The sequence below is a fragment of the Tympanuchus pallidicinctus genome, unplaced genomic scaffold (assembly GCF_026119805.1).
Source record: "Tympanuchus pallidicinctus isolate F22 unplaced genomic scaffold, pur_lepc_1.0 scaffold8, whole genome shotgun sequence".
Taxonomy (NCBI): Eukaryota; Metazoa; Chordata; class Aves; order Galliformes; family Phasianidae; genus Tympanuchus; species Tympanuchus pallidicinctus.
The window spans coordinates 52,605,884-52,621,767 of record NW_026294802.1 but is presented as its reverse complement, the minus strand read 5'-3'; the positions used below and the strand labels follow the sequence as shown (position 1 = coordinate 52,621,767).

Genomic DNA, 15,884 nt, shown 5'->3' with positions numbered 1-15,884 from the left:
GCCCCGCCCGCCTCAGGGTTCGCCCCGCGGTTGGCCACCAGGGGGCGCCCGCGCAGCCCCGGCCCAGCAGCGGAACGCAAAAAGCGGGGCGCCGTTCCCCGCCGGGCGCTGCACCGCTCCCCTCGCATTACCGCCCCCTCGGCGCGGTCCCTCATGGCGAAGGCGGACCCCGAGGCGGCGGCCCGCGGGAAAGGCCGGAGGAGGAGAACCCGGCGAGGCGCCGGGCAGCACGAGGGGACGGCCGCGCAGAAAGGCCCGAAGGCGGCGGCGGTGGCGGCGCTGCCCCGCAGCCCGCAGGAGTTCTCCTCCAACTGGAAGGCGCTGCAGGAGGTGAGGGCGAGCCGGGCCGGCTGCCGTGCTCTTCATTAACGCAGCTCCACGCTGGGTGTCATCGTTTAAAAAGATTCTTTGTGCCTAATAATGACCCACGGGGATGGGGCTTTGCAGCCAGCCAGAACCCTGCTCTGCTTCAGTCCTCGCAGCACTGATGGCGGGGGAGAATTGAAGGGAGGCGATCAAGGAGATAATTTCTCTTCTGTTTCCCTTTTTTTTTTTGGCCCTTTTAGCTACTGAAGCAGAAGGCAAACAGCTCGAACGCGCCCCTCCCTTCATCTCAGACTTACACCAAGAAGCAGCATCCGCTCAAAGAGGGAAACAGCCAACAGGATCCAGGCACCAGAGATGAAAACGCATTGAAACCCAAATCCACAAATAAAAAGGACAGGGGTCCTGCTGCACACAGCCCTCCTTCGGCCGAGGAGAAATCCAAGAAGGCTGCAACTGACAAGAATTCCAAACCTAAGCATACAAATAAGAGGGCCAAGAGTTCCGATGGCAGCACTCCTGTGGCTGAACCCAAACCCAGCAGAACTGAAAAGAACAAGAATTTAAACGGCACCAAAAGCGATGGGAAGGGCTGCAAAGAGAAAAGGAAAAATGGCAATGTTGAAAAGGAGAAGAACGACGTGAAACATAAGAAGAGGAAAGCTGAAGATACAGCACAGCAGCCCAAAGAGTGAGTACTTCAAACATCAGTACATGCATATGAAAATTTGTTTTAGGAGGTGTACAGAGAAGTATGCTCCTAATAGCTGTGCTCTTCCAGGCTTTGTTTTGGGCAGCAGCAGATGCATGCTATCCCTCCTCCCATACAGCAATGAATCTGCACAGATGACAGCATAGACTACTTTTCAGAGAGCTGATTTCTTGATTCTAAAAGATGAATCTGCTTTTTGTACACTGTAGAGATGCACAGTCACTTTAAGACTACTTAATGGAGTTAAATTTATACTTACCAGGGCTGACATCTGGTTTGATGATGTTGATCCAAAAGATATCGAAGCAGCAATAGGACCCGAAGCAGCAGAAGTTGCTAGAAGGAAACTGGGACTTGAACCAGGCCAGTCCAAACGGTCTGTGGAGCAGGTGCTGGTTAAAGAGAAGTCTTCTGGAGGGTGAGTGGTGTTCCAGCAGGAAGCACAGGCATCAAGATTACCTTCTAATGACCGCAGACAAAGTTTAAGCTGGTGTCTGAGTCTGCTGCCAGTCAAACTGCTGAGTTTTTCCTGTTTGTATCAGTGTGTGAACCTTGCAGCTTTGCTGTGCTGTCCCCGTTAAGAGATGCATCACTGAGTTGTCCTTTCTTTCAGTCTTACAAGAGCTGTAGCTATGGACTGTGAGATGGTGGGAGTGGGACCCAACGGCGAAGACAGCATCGTGGCCCGTGTGTCCATCGTGAACCGGTTTGGAAAGTGCATTTATGACAAGTACGTCAAGCCCACGGAGGAGGTGACAGATTACAGAACAGCCGTTAGTGGCATCCGGCCTGAGCATCTAAAGACAGGTTTGTACATCGATGGTGCAGGACAGGTTGGTGTAAGCACAGTCCCAAAAGACAGAGCTGTCTTCACCAAAAAGACGCCGTATTTTAACTGTAGGTTGCTCAAATGCTCGATGTGTCTAATGCAAAGCGTTTCATTGCGTGGTGTCTTTAGGTGAAGATTTTAAAACAGTTCAGAAGGAGGTCGCTGATATCTTGAATGGAAGGATTTTAGTCGGGCATGCATTACACAATGACCTGAAGGTAACAAAGCTCCAAACGCTGAAAATTAATGAATTTATCTTCCTGGATCAGTCACATAACACAGCTGAACTCAGCTGCTGCTTTTTTAACTGTTAGCTCAGTTTCTTGTTCTCTCGTGCAGTACAAAGTGTACCCCTGTTCATGGCACCAAGTTCTTCAGCTTCCACACTGATCTCAATAGCACTGATTTGGATACCGAAGAGCAGCAAGCTGTACATTCAGCTGTGTACATTTTTATGTAGCAGCACCCTTTATAGTGGAAATACGATTTGTTTCAGGTCCTATTTCTTGACCATCCTAAGAAGAAAATACGCGACACGCAGAAATACAAACCTTTCAGACAGAGAGTCAAGGTAAGAAAGTGATGGAAAGGAACCCCTTGATTAACTGACTCCAGATTTTAGCTTGCTCGCTCCTACGCTCGCCTCACTTGTCCTCATTTCTTCTTTCCAACCTGAAACAGGGGTCTCTACTTTTTGCTGGTTGGAAATACAGATCTGACTGAATGCTTGGTTAGTATTTAAAGCATGGCAGTGTTACTTTGTTAGTTGCAAATATTACGTGCAGTGCCTCTGCACAACATTCAACAGTCCTCCCACTCCTTAGCATGCACACGACCTTCGTAACGCTGTTCTGGAATAGCAAAATAAGATTATACAGTTCTAGTAAGTTATAGTTATGGTAAGGATATGCAATACTCTTAGCAGTGTCATTTGCATATGGATATTAAGAAATAGATGGTTTCAAGTTTCTACTTAGACTCCAGAAATAAAGATATAGGACCTTATTTTATACTTCATAACTATAGACTGTTTGTTTTTCACAGTAAAACACCTCAAACATAAACCTGTGTTATGGCACTACATAGAGAATCCTCTAGGCAGTGCATACAGGTGTGCATAAGCCTCGTAATTCATTAATTCTCCTTGCCAGTTCACCAAGGGAGGCTGTATAGACACGTAGATAATTCAAGCAGTGTGAGAAAGCACGATTCAATCTTTGTATTTGTAGAGTTCACGGCCATCGTTGAAGCTGCTCTGCAATAGACTTCTAGACGTCCAAGTGCAGACATCAGAGCACTGCTCGGTACGTATCTCATCAGTGCAGCCTTTTAGGGCAGATAAACAACAGGGTGCACGTTGGTTCTGGGATCAGAGTTCAGTCCAGAGTCTTGTGCCTTCATTCTCACCTCACAATCAAAGTCAGCAAGCTCTGCTTGGATGCAGTCACATAAAGATTGCCATCTAGGCTTTCTTAGTAACACGTGCTTCATCTGTATTTTTAAATACTGATTCTTACTTTAATTCTTGTTATTTTAAGATCCCCAGGGAGAAAAATAAGGTCAAAGTTCCAGTTGCTTACATTAAAAGCAGCATACTGCACTGTTGTGCCATGATGAATAGGGTAGAAATAAATGCATCAGTAGTGAGAGCCTACTCTCAGCAGTTTTATCCTCTTATCCACTGAAACATTGAAGCTAACAGGTAAAGGAGTTGGAAAAAAACAAATTGTGAAGGTATCTCCAAGATCCTGTAATCAAGACTATTTTTTCATAATGATTTTCCAAGTCACAATCAGAGAATGCATGGCACTGTAGTGGACAACTTACATGCTCACCTGCCTGCACTAGTCACTCAAGATCTGAATCTAGAAGGAGATTACAAGATGTTACTTGAAAGGATGCATTCAAATGAAAGATTTCACTGTTGATTAATAATAACATTTTAAAACCATGTCAAGCCATGTTTTAAGCCTCCTGTTCTGTTTTCTTTTAGATTCAGGATGCACAAGCAGCTATGAGACTGTACACCTTAGAGAAAAAGAAATGGGAAGCTGCTCTTAAGAACAAAGCTAAAGACAAACCGTGAACCTTGCATGATTCCACACTGTTCTTTAGCTGCATTTGCTGCTTCACTGTCAGATCCCAGGCTACTCAGAACTAACAGCAGCAATTTGATAAAATACAAACAAAAGCCCAGCAGAGTACATGAATGTTGCCATACAAGAATACTGCCCCTTTCTGGATAGGGCATGCACCTAATTAAACAATACTGCCAAATACCTGCATTTGTGAAGTAGTTCATTAGAAATTGCAAGGAAATAAATATTAAATGAGCAATAAAGAGAGAGTTTTTAAATTATGATGGGTGCGAGAAGAAACTGATATTGCTTTACTATTACTCTCAAGACTAAAACCTTTATTTTGGATATTTTGGAAGTCTACAAAGTAAGGCAAGTTCTTAAGTATTGCCATTAGTCTCTCAGTTGTGGTAACTAAACAGAACACAGAGTTGTTTAAGTACTGTTAATAGCCCAGTATTAATCTTCCTGGTGAGAAATATCTTGTAAAATACTTCAGGGTGATCCAAGCTTTTACATCTGAGCCAGAAGTCTGCACCTCTTGTTCTTACACAGGAAGCTTTTCCTTTACTCCTGCAGTTTCAGAAGTGCCGTATCCGCAAGGCTCAGAATCTCCTGGAGAGAAACATGAGAACTGATAAATAAGACCACCTTGTTGTTTTAATTGTTTTTATATTTCTTTATTAATAAAGAACTGTGTTTAAAGTAGACCTTTAAAACAAATGATGTTTTAAATATTTGGGGTGTGATCTGCAAAATCTAAAGCAGTTGTAATTATCAGACTGAATACTAATGCAATGCTTTCAATAATCTGAACAGTGGAAGGTAGCAAGGTACAGCTTTTGGAGAGTTAGCAGTTACATGCTACGAAGTGTTCTGCTAGATTAAGAGATTCATGTCTTGTTTGTCTGCCTCGTCTGTCATCATGGAACATAGGGCACAACAAATTGCATTTACAACAGGCAGCTGCTTTCTTCTCATTTCTTGTTGCTGTTGTTGTTTTGTTTTTGTTTTTAAATGCACTAACTTACAGTTTCTGCTTTCATTAATATGCTTCAGGCAGTGCCTGCAGGAGACAGTGGAGAAAAAGTTTGCTTGCTTCTGAGACAATTTATGTAGGCAGACTAAGTGCATAACTAAAAAAAGCAGCGTCATAAGAGTAACCAGCAAGTTATACTGCAAGTTATACTGCCTTGCTGGGAAAAAGACAGCTTCTAATTCTCTAGTTGATGGCTACCTGACAGCAAGCCATTGTAATGGAAATTTTAGAATAACACATTAAATAGCCTGAATAAGTTTGTTATCTGTTCACCTTTTCTGGTGTTTTCACAGTTTGTTTTTCCCTTATATGACTGTGTTGGAATTTAACCCTTCAGGCAGACCATCAGAAGTGTATTTGTACAACCTCACTGATCACACATATACAAACAACTCTTCTGTAAAGTTCTGCAGTATGTAATTCCAGCATTTGAGAATGACAAAGGCTGTAACATTAGGCACCCTTTATTGTCTGACTTCTACGTACCAAGCTAGATGGAAACCGGCTTTTGATTTCAGACAGCAGCTCTTCCATCTGCTGTGACACCATTTCCAGCGTAACGTCATCTAGAACATAAATGAAAAGGATAATTCATGGTTACTGGTATGATTTGCAGTGGTCTTAGCGGGGACTAAAAGGGAGCAGAAAGGAAATAGGTCGACATAAATAGAATGCAAAGTGAAGTTAGAACATTTGTACATTTACAAGGGCATTTGTCATTATTCAGTGACAAGAAAGAATGGGATGAAGTCACATTCCAATTCATCCTCCCTCATCAGATACATAGTAAGCCTTCCCAGAGAGATTTAATTTACCTGAGTAGCTACTGCTTCCTCACTGTTTGTTCTTTTGGGGGGAGGGGGAAGAGACTGGACAAGTAATGCCACCATCTTACCGTACTGAACCATCTCATCAATCAGCACGCAGATACTTTCCACCACCTCTGGATCATCGCAGTAGAAGCGGTAGGCATCTTTGATCAGGTTTATTCCATTGCCTTTTGAATCTGTTATAAATCTGAAAGCTGCTATTTCTGAAAGGGAAACAAGTGCTGCTGGATTAACTGGGAGCTGCAGACTGTGCTGTTTGCTTTCTGGTCCCCTGCCCCTGACAGCACACGTAACATTTCTCCAGGGAGTCACATCCATTTTTTTCAGCCTTTCTACAAGTTATTCTGAAGATTATTTAGACAAGTAAAGAACCATACATGCAGCATGATGCTGCATAGCAGAGGTAAGATTTCCGTATTTATTGTTTCTCTGAGCTCTACCCGTTTATAGTGTAAATAAAGTGAGAACCCTCAATGAGTCTGTGCTGATCTGCTTCTCAGACATGCATGCCACATCCACAAGAAGAAAAAAAAAATTGCACTTCCAGTTTTACTGTCCTTCCTCCCTGTTCTGCAAGAAAGAAATTATAACAAAGCAGAGCAGATGACAACCTCAATTCCACTATGAGCTCTTGAACTGATAGGAAATGTCTACATCTGAGGCGATCTGCAATTAACAAAAACTGTTCAGCATTACCAGATAGCCTGACAAGGCTTGCTAATGCCAGGCAGGTATTATTCACCAGCATTGGTTTTTCCAGGTTCATCCTCAGTGCATCCGTCAGAAGCGCTGTTGTGGGCTCATAGTCACTTTCAGTTAAGAAACCTTTAAAACAAAATAAATCAAAACACTGTAATGTTTTAAATACTCATCTCAATTTCTGCCTCCTGTTTTTGAAAGGACATCTAACAAGGCATCAAAAGAAAGAGGGTGTGAAAGCCCATACACCTGTCTTATAGGCCTAATAAAGTCTTATTGCAAGTTCCTCTAGAAGCCTAGGAAATAAACTTGAAACGTCTTTTGTGTCAGGATTTCCTTGCACTCTCCAAGCTAAAAGGAATGGAGAATCCCAAACACTCAAGATATTCTAGTGGTAGGCATTAAAAAGGAGAAGAGTGCACTGCTCAATGGGTCCTTTTTCATCTCCTCTTGGGGAAAACAATGGTAGGAGCACAGGGCAATATGTAAACATACAGCAGTACTCTTGCATGTGGGAGAAACAGAACAGTATTGCAAAGATGCATTCATTTGTGTGCATGATGATGAGAGAGATACACGTTTTACTTTTTCATCTGAAACACTGCCAAATTACAAAGCAAACGGCCCTAAACAAAACCTGTATATATGCACACACCATGATAGCAGCACATAACAGAGTAACACAAGTGGGACTCTTGGTCTCAAGAGAGAGGCCCGGCAGGACGCTCTGCACAACATGAACTGTCGTGGCTGTGGATCCTCGCAGTATCCACACATCAACAGCGTCTGGTTACATAATTGCCGCGGTTCTTCCAGAACAGCTTCATTACAGCGACAGAAGCGAGCACAAGGGGGTTTATTAAGAGGCGAAGTTTCTGACTCTGCTGCCACCTGCAGAGCCTGCGGAGGCCGAGCAGTCTGTATTTCAAGAACCAACCGACAGAAGTATTTGGCCTCTTCTATGCGGAGGGGACAATGAAAATGCCTTGGGAAAACACACCTTGCAGGGACAGTGCCCACAAAACCGAGCAAGCTGACTTCAGAACTGCTCCGTTCTGGAGGTGCTCCTGAATGACCGCAGTGATAACAGGGACAGCACTTTGCAGCACCACTTGGTCTACACTGTTCTCTAAATTACCATAACAAAAAAAGAAACGCATTGAGGTATTTAATCAAGTAATACCGTCATAAGCACAGTATATGTCAAATTACATCAGTAAAACATTAATGGGTGATGGCACTGGAATAACACATTGTTTTAGCACAGAAAAGGAACAAATTCAAAATGTGCAAATCAAGTTCTACAGCACTACTAAACAATACAGGCTATTGCAGAAAGCTGAACTTCTCCAGAAACCAGTTTCCTCTGCCACTTAAATTATATTTGGACACCCCAGCAGGAATCTTCCAAAAATAACATAATTTCAGACTGAAAACAGTTCACAGGGTGGGCATTTCACATCTTAGTGTGCATATCTTTCACTTACCACTCACAGCCAAGCTCCAGAGAACTGCACAGCTTGAGTGGCAGATTTGCTCATTATGAATAAAGTTTTGTAAAATTGACAGAAGATCTGAAATTAATCCAGCTTTCCTTAGATTTTCTGCAGCAACCTCTAGAGGGGACACAAAAAGAAATCCTATGAAATCTAGCATCTTTGTCCTGCTCACCGTCCTCGCAACAGATAACTCCAACATTTAACAAAAACAAAAACAGTATTTAAACAAAAACAGTAAACATATCACAAGAAAAAAGAAAACAGATTGGATTCTTTAACGCAATGTACTTAAGCAAATTCTTTAGTTTAAGTGACTTTTTCAAACAGATTTTAGCCAATCAATTTTCCTTACAGATCTGCAATTGAGAGAACAGAAAAGGAAATGAGAGGGGAGGAATTCCTCCACTCGTAAGTGTTTGCAACTTGAGTGGAAACCACCTCATCAGAGTTTGGAAACAGCATATTAAGTTTGGTGTTACTCAGTAACACTAGTTATATAAATGTAGATCCTTCCTGACACATTGTACAAGTTAGCCTATGGAGGTTACCCACTTCTGCTAAACCCCTACCAACAAAACACTCTTCTGAATGAGCGTTCTGATGGGTGTTGAACAGACACTGCACCGTGCCTACAAACACCCCATCTGTTTTGTATGCGTCTCAGACTACATAAAAAAGTGGGAAAATAAGAATATGCACCCCTCCAAAAAAACAAACAACAGAGGGACCAACCATCAGATGAAATCATCATCAGTAACGGGCAGATCAGTGAAAGAAATCCTTCATCTTCAGAGTGCCTTCTCACCGTCTCTAACAGAGAGTTGGTCACATCCTCTCCCAGAATCACCACCACATCCTGCTCTAGAGCTGTCAAGCATTAGAATAACACAGCTTTCAGTGGCTCTGAATGAAGTTTGAACCTCCTGCTCTCTTCTTAAATAGAGCATTCAACTAACAGCATTTCTTCACCTAACAAATCCTAAACCTATTTAAAATTCTTTTCTTTTTCTTGAAATATAACTCCTATTACTCAATCCTGTAAAGTAGTCGGTTATTACAGTGGTACGTTGCCAAGAAAAAGGCAGAAGGAACAGTCTGAGAAAGCAAGATGTGTGTGCTTTTATCCTTTGAAATTCAAATAACAAAGCACTGAAAATCTCTTACTCATAATAAGAAACAGATTTAGCAACCTAAAACCAGCATCCTGGATTTAAAATTTTGCACTTTAGCACAGAATCGATTTATGTCTACACGAAAGAAAGCCCATGGGAACCCAGGCTTTTATTAAAGCTGGATAAATTCTTCTATTACCTTAAATTTAGATCCTAGGAATATTTCAGAACCCATTTCAAACTTTATTTCCTACATTTAACACTATAGGCTGCATTACCCAGCATTAATTGGAAGTCTCATAACTGTACCTTGACTAAGAATTTCAAGCAATAATCTGCAACCATCTACTTGTAACTTGAGAGAATCTATATGACTCTTCATGGCAAAAGCAATCGGTTCAGTGAATGCTAGGAGGCAGGGTAGAGCTGTGGGGAAGAGAAATAACTTGAGATAACATTCAGTTAGACAATCAGTTGCTTGGATTGCTCAGAAGATGGTTAAGCTTCAAAACATGAGAGTTTCAGTTTCAAATAAATTTGAGTCCCTGCAAATGATGGGATATTTCAAAACATGGCTGAACCGAAGGGAATAATAAACTTTTCTTCAGTAAGAGTGGTGAGGATGAAGACAATTCTGAGGAAAAAAGAAAAGCTGTTCTTTCCTTTTTGTTCTGCTGATGATGAAGCAAAATTGCTTCCGGCAGACTGTGGCAAAAGTAGGCAAAATATATGCAGGTGGGCCAATATCCACACACAGAAAGAACTGAACTCACCCAGGTGGTGAATGAGCTCTCTGGCTGCACAGCACTCCTCAGGAAGCAGCCCAGCTCCGAGAGATGCTCTCCCTTCAGTGCCTGGCCTTTAGATGAGCTGGATCCCTTCTGGTCGTGAGGGGAGCACAGGTGCAAACAATTTGCCTGTGCTCCATGGGCAGCCACAGCCCTTCAGCAGGTGCTCAATCACCAGTTCCCCTACACTTACTAATTACAGATATTAAACACTTCTGTGTTTTATTTTTTATTATATGAATTACCTTCCTCAATTAATATTAATTTGATCATTCAACTCAGTTCCCAATTTAAACATCACTATGTTTCAAAGGCCCATTTTTCTTACCCAGTAAAATACCTCTACATTTCAAAAAAAACTTTTACAAACAAGTACCAACACAGTCACCTCAGTGACTGGTCTGTTTCAGCACATTCAAAGGATCAGAAAGAGAGCAATTTCCCTATCGTTGCTGTGAGATTTTTTCCTTCTTCCAGTTATCTCAAAAGGTAAGGAAAAAAAAGCATGACTGAGCAAAGCAGGACCTTACCACTTTTATCTCCTACAAAGCAGGCGAGGTGCTGCATGGTTCTAGCCTGTGCTTCTTCTACATCCCAGAAAGCCTGCATGAATTCTATGTTAAAAAAAGAAAAGGAAATTCTTCTCATCATTTGAAACGAAACGCTGACAAAAATCACTCAAACTTTATCTATTTTTGTGCAAGACACAAATTTACATAAATGGAAATAATGCAATTTGTGGCTGTTGAAAGGGAAGCCCTTCTTCCCTAAAGCATCAATCACTAAATATTCCAGTGCGTTATCTTCCATCTCAGTGACCTCTGTACTTCACGCACGCTTTGGGGAACTGTTAGATCACTGAATCAAGGCAGGGCTAGGGGCTTTAAACCTTTCACATTAAGACAACCTCATCCTTGCTCATAAAGAAAACAGCAGAGCAGATCTTTCGTTGGTATACATGTCAGTATATAGGCAAAGCAAGCATGGTTCCCAAGCTTCCTGAGAAATTATTTCTGGCCCCATTTGATGTGCACAGTACAAAGAGCTGCTAAACTGAGCAGGTTGCAGACAAGGCTGTACAGTGATTTTTCTATTGAAGAGCATGCCATTTCAATTGAAATAAAGTGAAATAGTTCATTTCCAAGCAGAATACATGCTGAATGGAAACGACATTGGTTTCTTTCCTACAAAAAAAAAAAAAAAAAGCTATTATATTCATTATATTCAATTTGCCTTATTTTTCTTATTACCTAGAATGCTTCCAATTCCCCCCCTAAGGAACACATCTATTGCACAAGAAGGCAAAGAATTCCTGCGTTTTATTAAAGATGAACCAGCAACAACCAGGCATTCCCCAATAAACGGCACATCCATCAGATCCCTAGAGTTAGGAGAGACAAAAGTAGTACCAATATGTTAGATTGCTAAGTTACAGAGAAAGTGCTACAGGCTTCATTTCATTTTGGCATAAAAAGTTAAATGATACTGCTTGAAGAATAGATACATATACATATTTTACAGAACTTACAGAATTTACTTAAAAGCTGTTGATGAAGAAGCTAACCTTAAGCAAGCCAGACTTGGGCTTTAACTTAATGGCTTTTTTGAAGGATACAGTACCAAAATATTCCACTGTACACTGAAATGTATACATTCTCAAAATGCAATGTGTTGCCTGCAATGAGATTTTACCATGCAAATCTCCAAAACAAGGACAGCAATCAGGATGCCCGTTTCTAGAAGCTGAACACCAAGTCTCCCTCTCTCTTTTTTTTTTTTTTTTAAATAACTTTGATTCAAATCCTTTCAAACAGTCTTTGTGAAGGTAGGTGGGGTTTAGGACACGAAGGGAAAGCATCAAGAACTCACTTTGCTGTGGGTCTCATGCTGGGCTGGATCTGTAGCATCATGGATAAAATTGGGAATAAAGGCAAAGGACTGTTATCTTCCTTTTGCATTAGGGGCAGAACTCTTTCAAGATGGCTGGTATCTCGTCTTATATCCTGCAGTAACAAAGTGATTTCTTCTGCCTGTAAATAGTACAGCAACAGTACAGCCTTCCCACCCTCAGTTACAGATGCTCTGCGGTGGGCTCATATTTTAAATCCATAATGAAACATCATTACATACATTCAAAACTAAGCAGGTCATCATGTCAAGCAGGATGCACCCTAGAGCCCAGATGTCAGACTTATCACTGAAAGAAAAACTGAATGCTTCAGGAGCCATCCAACACTTGGAATCTGTGGAAACAAGAATCCCAAGGTAACGTTGCTGACATTGTGCTACGCACAGCGCTGCTTGTGCAGGCATGAACTGCAGGCAATAGTTGTATGTCTACGAGTTATAGAGACACGTAGCAGAGTGCTGTTTGGTATTTCTTTTTTTTTTTTTCCCCCCCACTGTTGATATGCTGCAACAGAATGAGAGAGACACTACAACTAATAAATGATTTTTCAAGATGTTGCTGCTTCTATATCATGCTAAAAAAGGATTCCAACTGTATTTGTTGTGGAGGAGCTTTGAGATTTACAGTTTTCAATTGTGAACACAGTTAATGCTGCAGGCAACTGACCATGAATATTCTATTCATATTTTTGAAGAACAGTTGTGGTATAATGTGGAGGAGGGGAAAGCTAGATAACTTTGTGGCTTGTTTTTCTCCAAAGATTAAAAAAATCCACCACAACTGAATCTTTTAAAAGTATTGTCAAAGCACAGCAAAGCAAAAAGACATATCTACTTTCTTCTACTCTTATTTGCCATTTCCATTCATCGGTCATAAGTGTTTCTGTACTGAAGTCACAAAGCTTGAAGGATGCTTCGCCAGTCACAAGTATGTTTGATGGCTTGAGATTTCTGCAACACAAATATTTTCCATCAGCATGTGAAATCAGGTTCTAATGATATATAACTACACACTTCCACACCTTCACAAATTAGAAAGTAAAATCACTTCATAACTGAGCAGCTGTACTGAGCCAACAGTCTCAGAACAGTGAATGAAGAACAAAGAATGACTCATCAAACAAAGAGAACAGGATTTCTGCTCACCTGTGGAAAATATTTTGCTTGTGTATATAAAACAAAGCATCCACCATCTGTCCCAGAAACTTCAGCACCACCTGTTGTTAGGTATATACATGAAAGCATAACATACACATAACAACGTAACAAAGAAATCAGATATTCAACAAGAGAATACCATTGTTTGAAGTAAGGTCCAACCAATAAGTACTATTTTCTCCAGATAGATAAACATGCTCATCACACAATGGTGTGCTCAGCAATAACAATTAGCTGCATTTTTCATGGATAAAAATGTAAAATGGGGAAAGATGTAATTGCTTGAGAACAAACTACACAAAGAGTTAGTGTTACAGAAATGCCACAGTGATTAAGGACAAAGCTTCCAAAAGCACCCTCCAGCAAAACGCTGCGCTTTGAAGGTCTTAGGGATGACTTTTTGAAAGACAGAGGAAGAAATATACATGCAGAGAGATTCAGTCACTTCAGCTAGGTGCCTCTTCTGTACAATTTACCATGTCTGCTATTTTCTCCGGCTTCTGCCTTTTTGTCTTGATCAGAGATGAAAGATCTACTTGGCCTGAGTGCTGCATTACCAGACAGAGGAACAGAGATGATATCTGTAATAAAGCATCACACCAAGACTGACTAATTGCTTGCAGATAATGACATATCCAGTAAGAAAGATAAAACCAAGGACTTGGCCAAGCTGGTAGATGTGATGTTCACCAATACCAAGGCGTCCCAAGACGTTTAATTTCTCACAAAGCAGACAGCATTTATATTAAAAACAGAGCATCTATTGTTCAAAACGTTATCAGGTGTTTCTTATATGAAACCACGTGGGACAGTTCAAGTAAAAAATATACATCCATAAAAGCCAACATGAATTTCATCTGAGTGCTATCTGTTTGTGCATAAAACCTCAGGATTTCTGCCTCTCAACAGAAGAGGAAATTTTCTTGTTTTGCTTTTTTTCTCTAACATGGGTTTGCTGCAGATGGGACAAAAGCAGCTCAAAATCAAGTATGCATTAGAAAACAGGACAGCAGCAGCAGACTTCAAAATCAGAGCCAGCATGCAGTACTGCCACATGATGGACACCAATCCATCATATAATTGGTGCTTATATTTCATGAGAGCTTCATAATTCTCACCATGATTATTCAGAAATTAAAAAACAGGTTAATTTCATACTAAACAACCTCTTATCTTACACCAATGATCCCAAACATACCTATATGCCTACATTAACAACAACTAATCCTAGTTAATTCTCACCTCATTATCCCAAGTCACAAACAATTCGTTGTAAGCACAGATGTTTGAATGATGAAGTTTTAGCAAACCCATTGCCTGCACAGATAAATAAAAAAATATTGATGAAAAAAACCCTGTATACTCCACTTACTTTAACCTATTTACTGTTGTTGGAAAAGGTAATAGGAATTCAGCTTAGCGCCCTGTAGTTTTGTTTGTGACTGTGAATCTACACATTCAAACATAGGAACATTTAATAAGAAATTCTGGCTTGAACTCAAGCAGAGGGCAGGGAGAACACCTGAGATTGTCCTTTCCCATATTTACACACTTAATGCTCAGATAAAACGTCACAAAAATGTTGTTCTGCTAAGAGCTTGGTCTTTGCAAGTGAAGCTAGCGAAGAAGAATTGCAGATACCTCCTTCAACGCCTCATTTGCTTGCTTTTCATCAGTGCATTCAACCTGTGCCAAAGAGAAGACAAAGTTGAGGTTGTAATATGGTGAAAATGAAACTTTGAGGAAGCACGATCTTGCTGAGATTAGAACTGACAATTGAATACAAACTGGCATAAGTTTAAAACGATAACTTGAATCTCTCATGATTGGAATGGTCTTGTTTTTGGGATATAGACAGAAACAAAGCTATAAATGACTGTGACAACAGGCCAGCCCTCCTGCACTGTCAAAGCAGCAGCACAAAACACACTGGGTAGACCTGCTTTCTGCAATTCAATGTCAGTATTCTGGTAAGCTTTCTCAATATTCTGGTCATTCTCAGAAGCACAGCAATGTGTGAGGTACAAGCTTACCAAACAGCCAAGCTGCCCACCACATTCACCTGTTGTTATCAGAAGGGGCCACAGAGATGAGCAACACGCAGACGGCGTCTTGTTTTCATAGCAACCGCCCTCTCACCTGCTTTATTACAAATCTCTTCTCCGGGCTTCTTTCCGCTTTCAGCCCCGCTACCAGCACGGTGCCCAACGCCCCGGGCTGCAGCCGCTGAAGAACCTGTGGGGCACAGAGTGCCAGCAGTCAGCCAGCCTACAGACACACAGACCCCGCCGGGCACTTGGGGAACCACCTCGTATTTCTCCATGGCGAGGCGGGCCCGGCTTGGAGCTTGAGGCGAAGACAGAGGCGGGGCCGTGGGACCGGCTGTGCTGCGGGGCCGTGCTGTGGGGCTGAGCTGTGTGACGATTCCCGCGCCGCCGTTCCCGCCCAAACTGAGGCGATGGCGGTTGGCCCCCCTCACAGCACGGGCTGGGCGCAGCACCTCAGCCGTTTCTTTTATTTATTTCTTTTTTGAGAGCTGTCTTCCCGGATGAGGGTTTCCAGTTAAAACAGGAAGAACTCCCCCCCGACTCCCCTTCGGAAGAAAAAAAAAAAAAAACAAAAACGCAACCAATAGAGGCAGGAAAGCCGCAGATGGCAGCGCAGCCCCGCGCGCAGGGACTCAGCCGAGCGGTTCAGCCGCGCCGTTCCCCGTCGCTGCCCGCAGTGCTGTCGCCACTGAGGCGCAGCCTGCGAGAAGCAAATCACGGGCAACTCCGTGAAGAGATAAGGAGCAGTGGGCATCCCGCCCTGCGTGCCGAGCCGCGCTTTTGGTCTGAAAAAACAGAGCGCAGCTTTAACACAGCTCTACACAACTGAGGGAAAAGGGAAGCCGGGCCGACCGGCCCGC

At 42.0% G+C, this 15,884-nt stretch overlaps 2 protein-coding genes across 9 annotated transcripts; one reads left to right on the top strand and one right to left on the bottom strand.

The window, feature by feature from the left end:
* Nucleotides 1-113: 113 nt before the first annotated feature.
* On the top strand, nucleotides 114-4,651 carry REXO4 (REX4 homolog, 3'-5' exonuclease). 2 transcript variants are annotated; one of them, XM_052669605.1, is made up of 8 exons: nucleotides 114-330; nucleotides 567-1,015; nucleotides 1,299-1,454; nucleotides 1,650-1,843; nucleotides 1,995-2,083; nucleotides 2,362-2,436; nucleotides 2,547-2,595; nucleotides 3,095-3,169. In XM_052669605.1, exons 1-7 carry the CDS (start codon nucleotides 154-156, stop codon nucleotides 2,586-2,588), a joined length of 1,182 nt encoding a protein of 393 aa, XP_052525565.1. In that variant the 5' UTR covers nucleotides 114-153; the 3' UTR covers nucleotides 2,589-2,595; nucleotides 3,095-3,169. The 2 variants fall into 2 exon arrangements, with proteins under 2 accessions (XP_052525565.1, XP_052525564.1); XM_052669604.1 differs by lacking the exon at nucleotides 2,547-2,595 and adding an exon at nucleotides 3,859-4,651 and having other exon boundaries at nucleotides 116-330.
* On the bottom strand, nucleotides 4,254-15,883 carry STKLD1 (serine/threonine kinase like domain containing 1). Of its 7 annotated transcripts, none has more exons than XM_052669596.1 (19): nucleotides 15,285-15,883; nucleotides 15,116-15,211; nucleotides 14,618-14,662; nucleotides 14,219-14,293; nucleotides 13,453-13,557; nucleotides 12,965-13,035; nucleotides 12,654-12,769; nucleotides 12,041-12,153; nucleotides 11,780-11,940; nucleotides 11,161-11,291; nucleotides 10,441-10,524; nucleotides 9,432-9,548; nucleotides 8,743-8,877; nucleotides 7,999-8,127; nucleotides 7,512-7,640; nucleotides 6,509-6,637; nucleotides 5,878-6,015; nucleotides 5,469-5,548; nucleotides 4,254-4,558 (listed from the first exon to the last, which is right to left on the bottom strand). In XM_052669596.1, the coding sequence occupies exons 1-19, from the start codon at nucleotides 15,297-15,299 to the stop codon at nucleotides 4,511-4,513; spliced, it is 1,917 nt and encodes a 638-aa protein (XP_052525556.1). In that variant the 5' UTR covers nucleotides 15,300-15,883; the 3' UTR covers nucleotides 4,254-4,510. The 7 variants fall into 7 exon arrangements, with proteins under 7 accessions (XP_052525556.1, XP_052525557.1, XP_052525561.1 ...); XM_052669597.1 differs by having other exon boundaries at nucleotides 11,780-11,913; XM_052669601.1 differs by having other exon boundaries at nucleotides 15,606-15,883.
* Nucleotide 15,884: the final 1 nt, after the last annotated feature.

Bases quoted from the DNA above. Each gene is read 5' to 3' on its own strand.
- STKLD1 (XM_052669596.1), bottom strand. The intron at 14,294-14,617 runs GTATCTGCAATT...TTATCTGTGCAG, and splicing joins CAAATGAGGCGTTGAAGGAG to GCAATGGGTTTGCTAAAACT. The intron at 11,941-12,040 runs GTATGTAATGAT...TACTATTTACAG, and splicing joins TGACCTGCTTAGTTTTGAAT to GCAGAAGAAATCACTTTGTT.
- REXO4 (XM_052669604.1), top strand. From the start codon at position 154: ATGGCGAAGGCGGACCCCGAGGCGGCGGCCCGCGGGAAAGGCCGGAGG. The intron at 1,455-1,649 runs GTGAGTGGTGTT...CCTTTCTTTCAG, and splicing joins AAAGAGAAGTCTTCTGGAGG to TCTTACAAGAGCTGTAGCTA. The intron at 3,170-3,858 runs GTACGTATCTCA...GTTTTCTTTTAG, and splicing joins AGACATCAGAGCACTGCTCG to ATTCAGGATGCACAAGCAGC.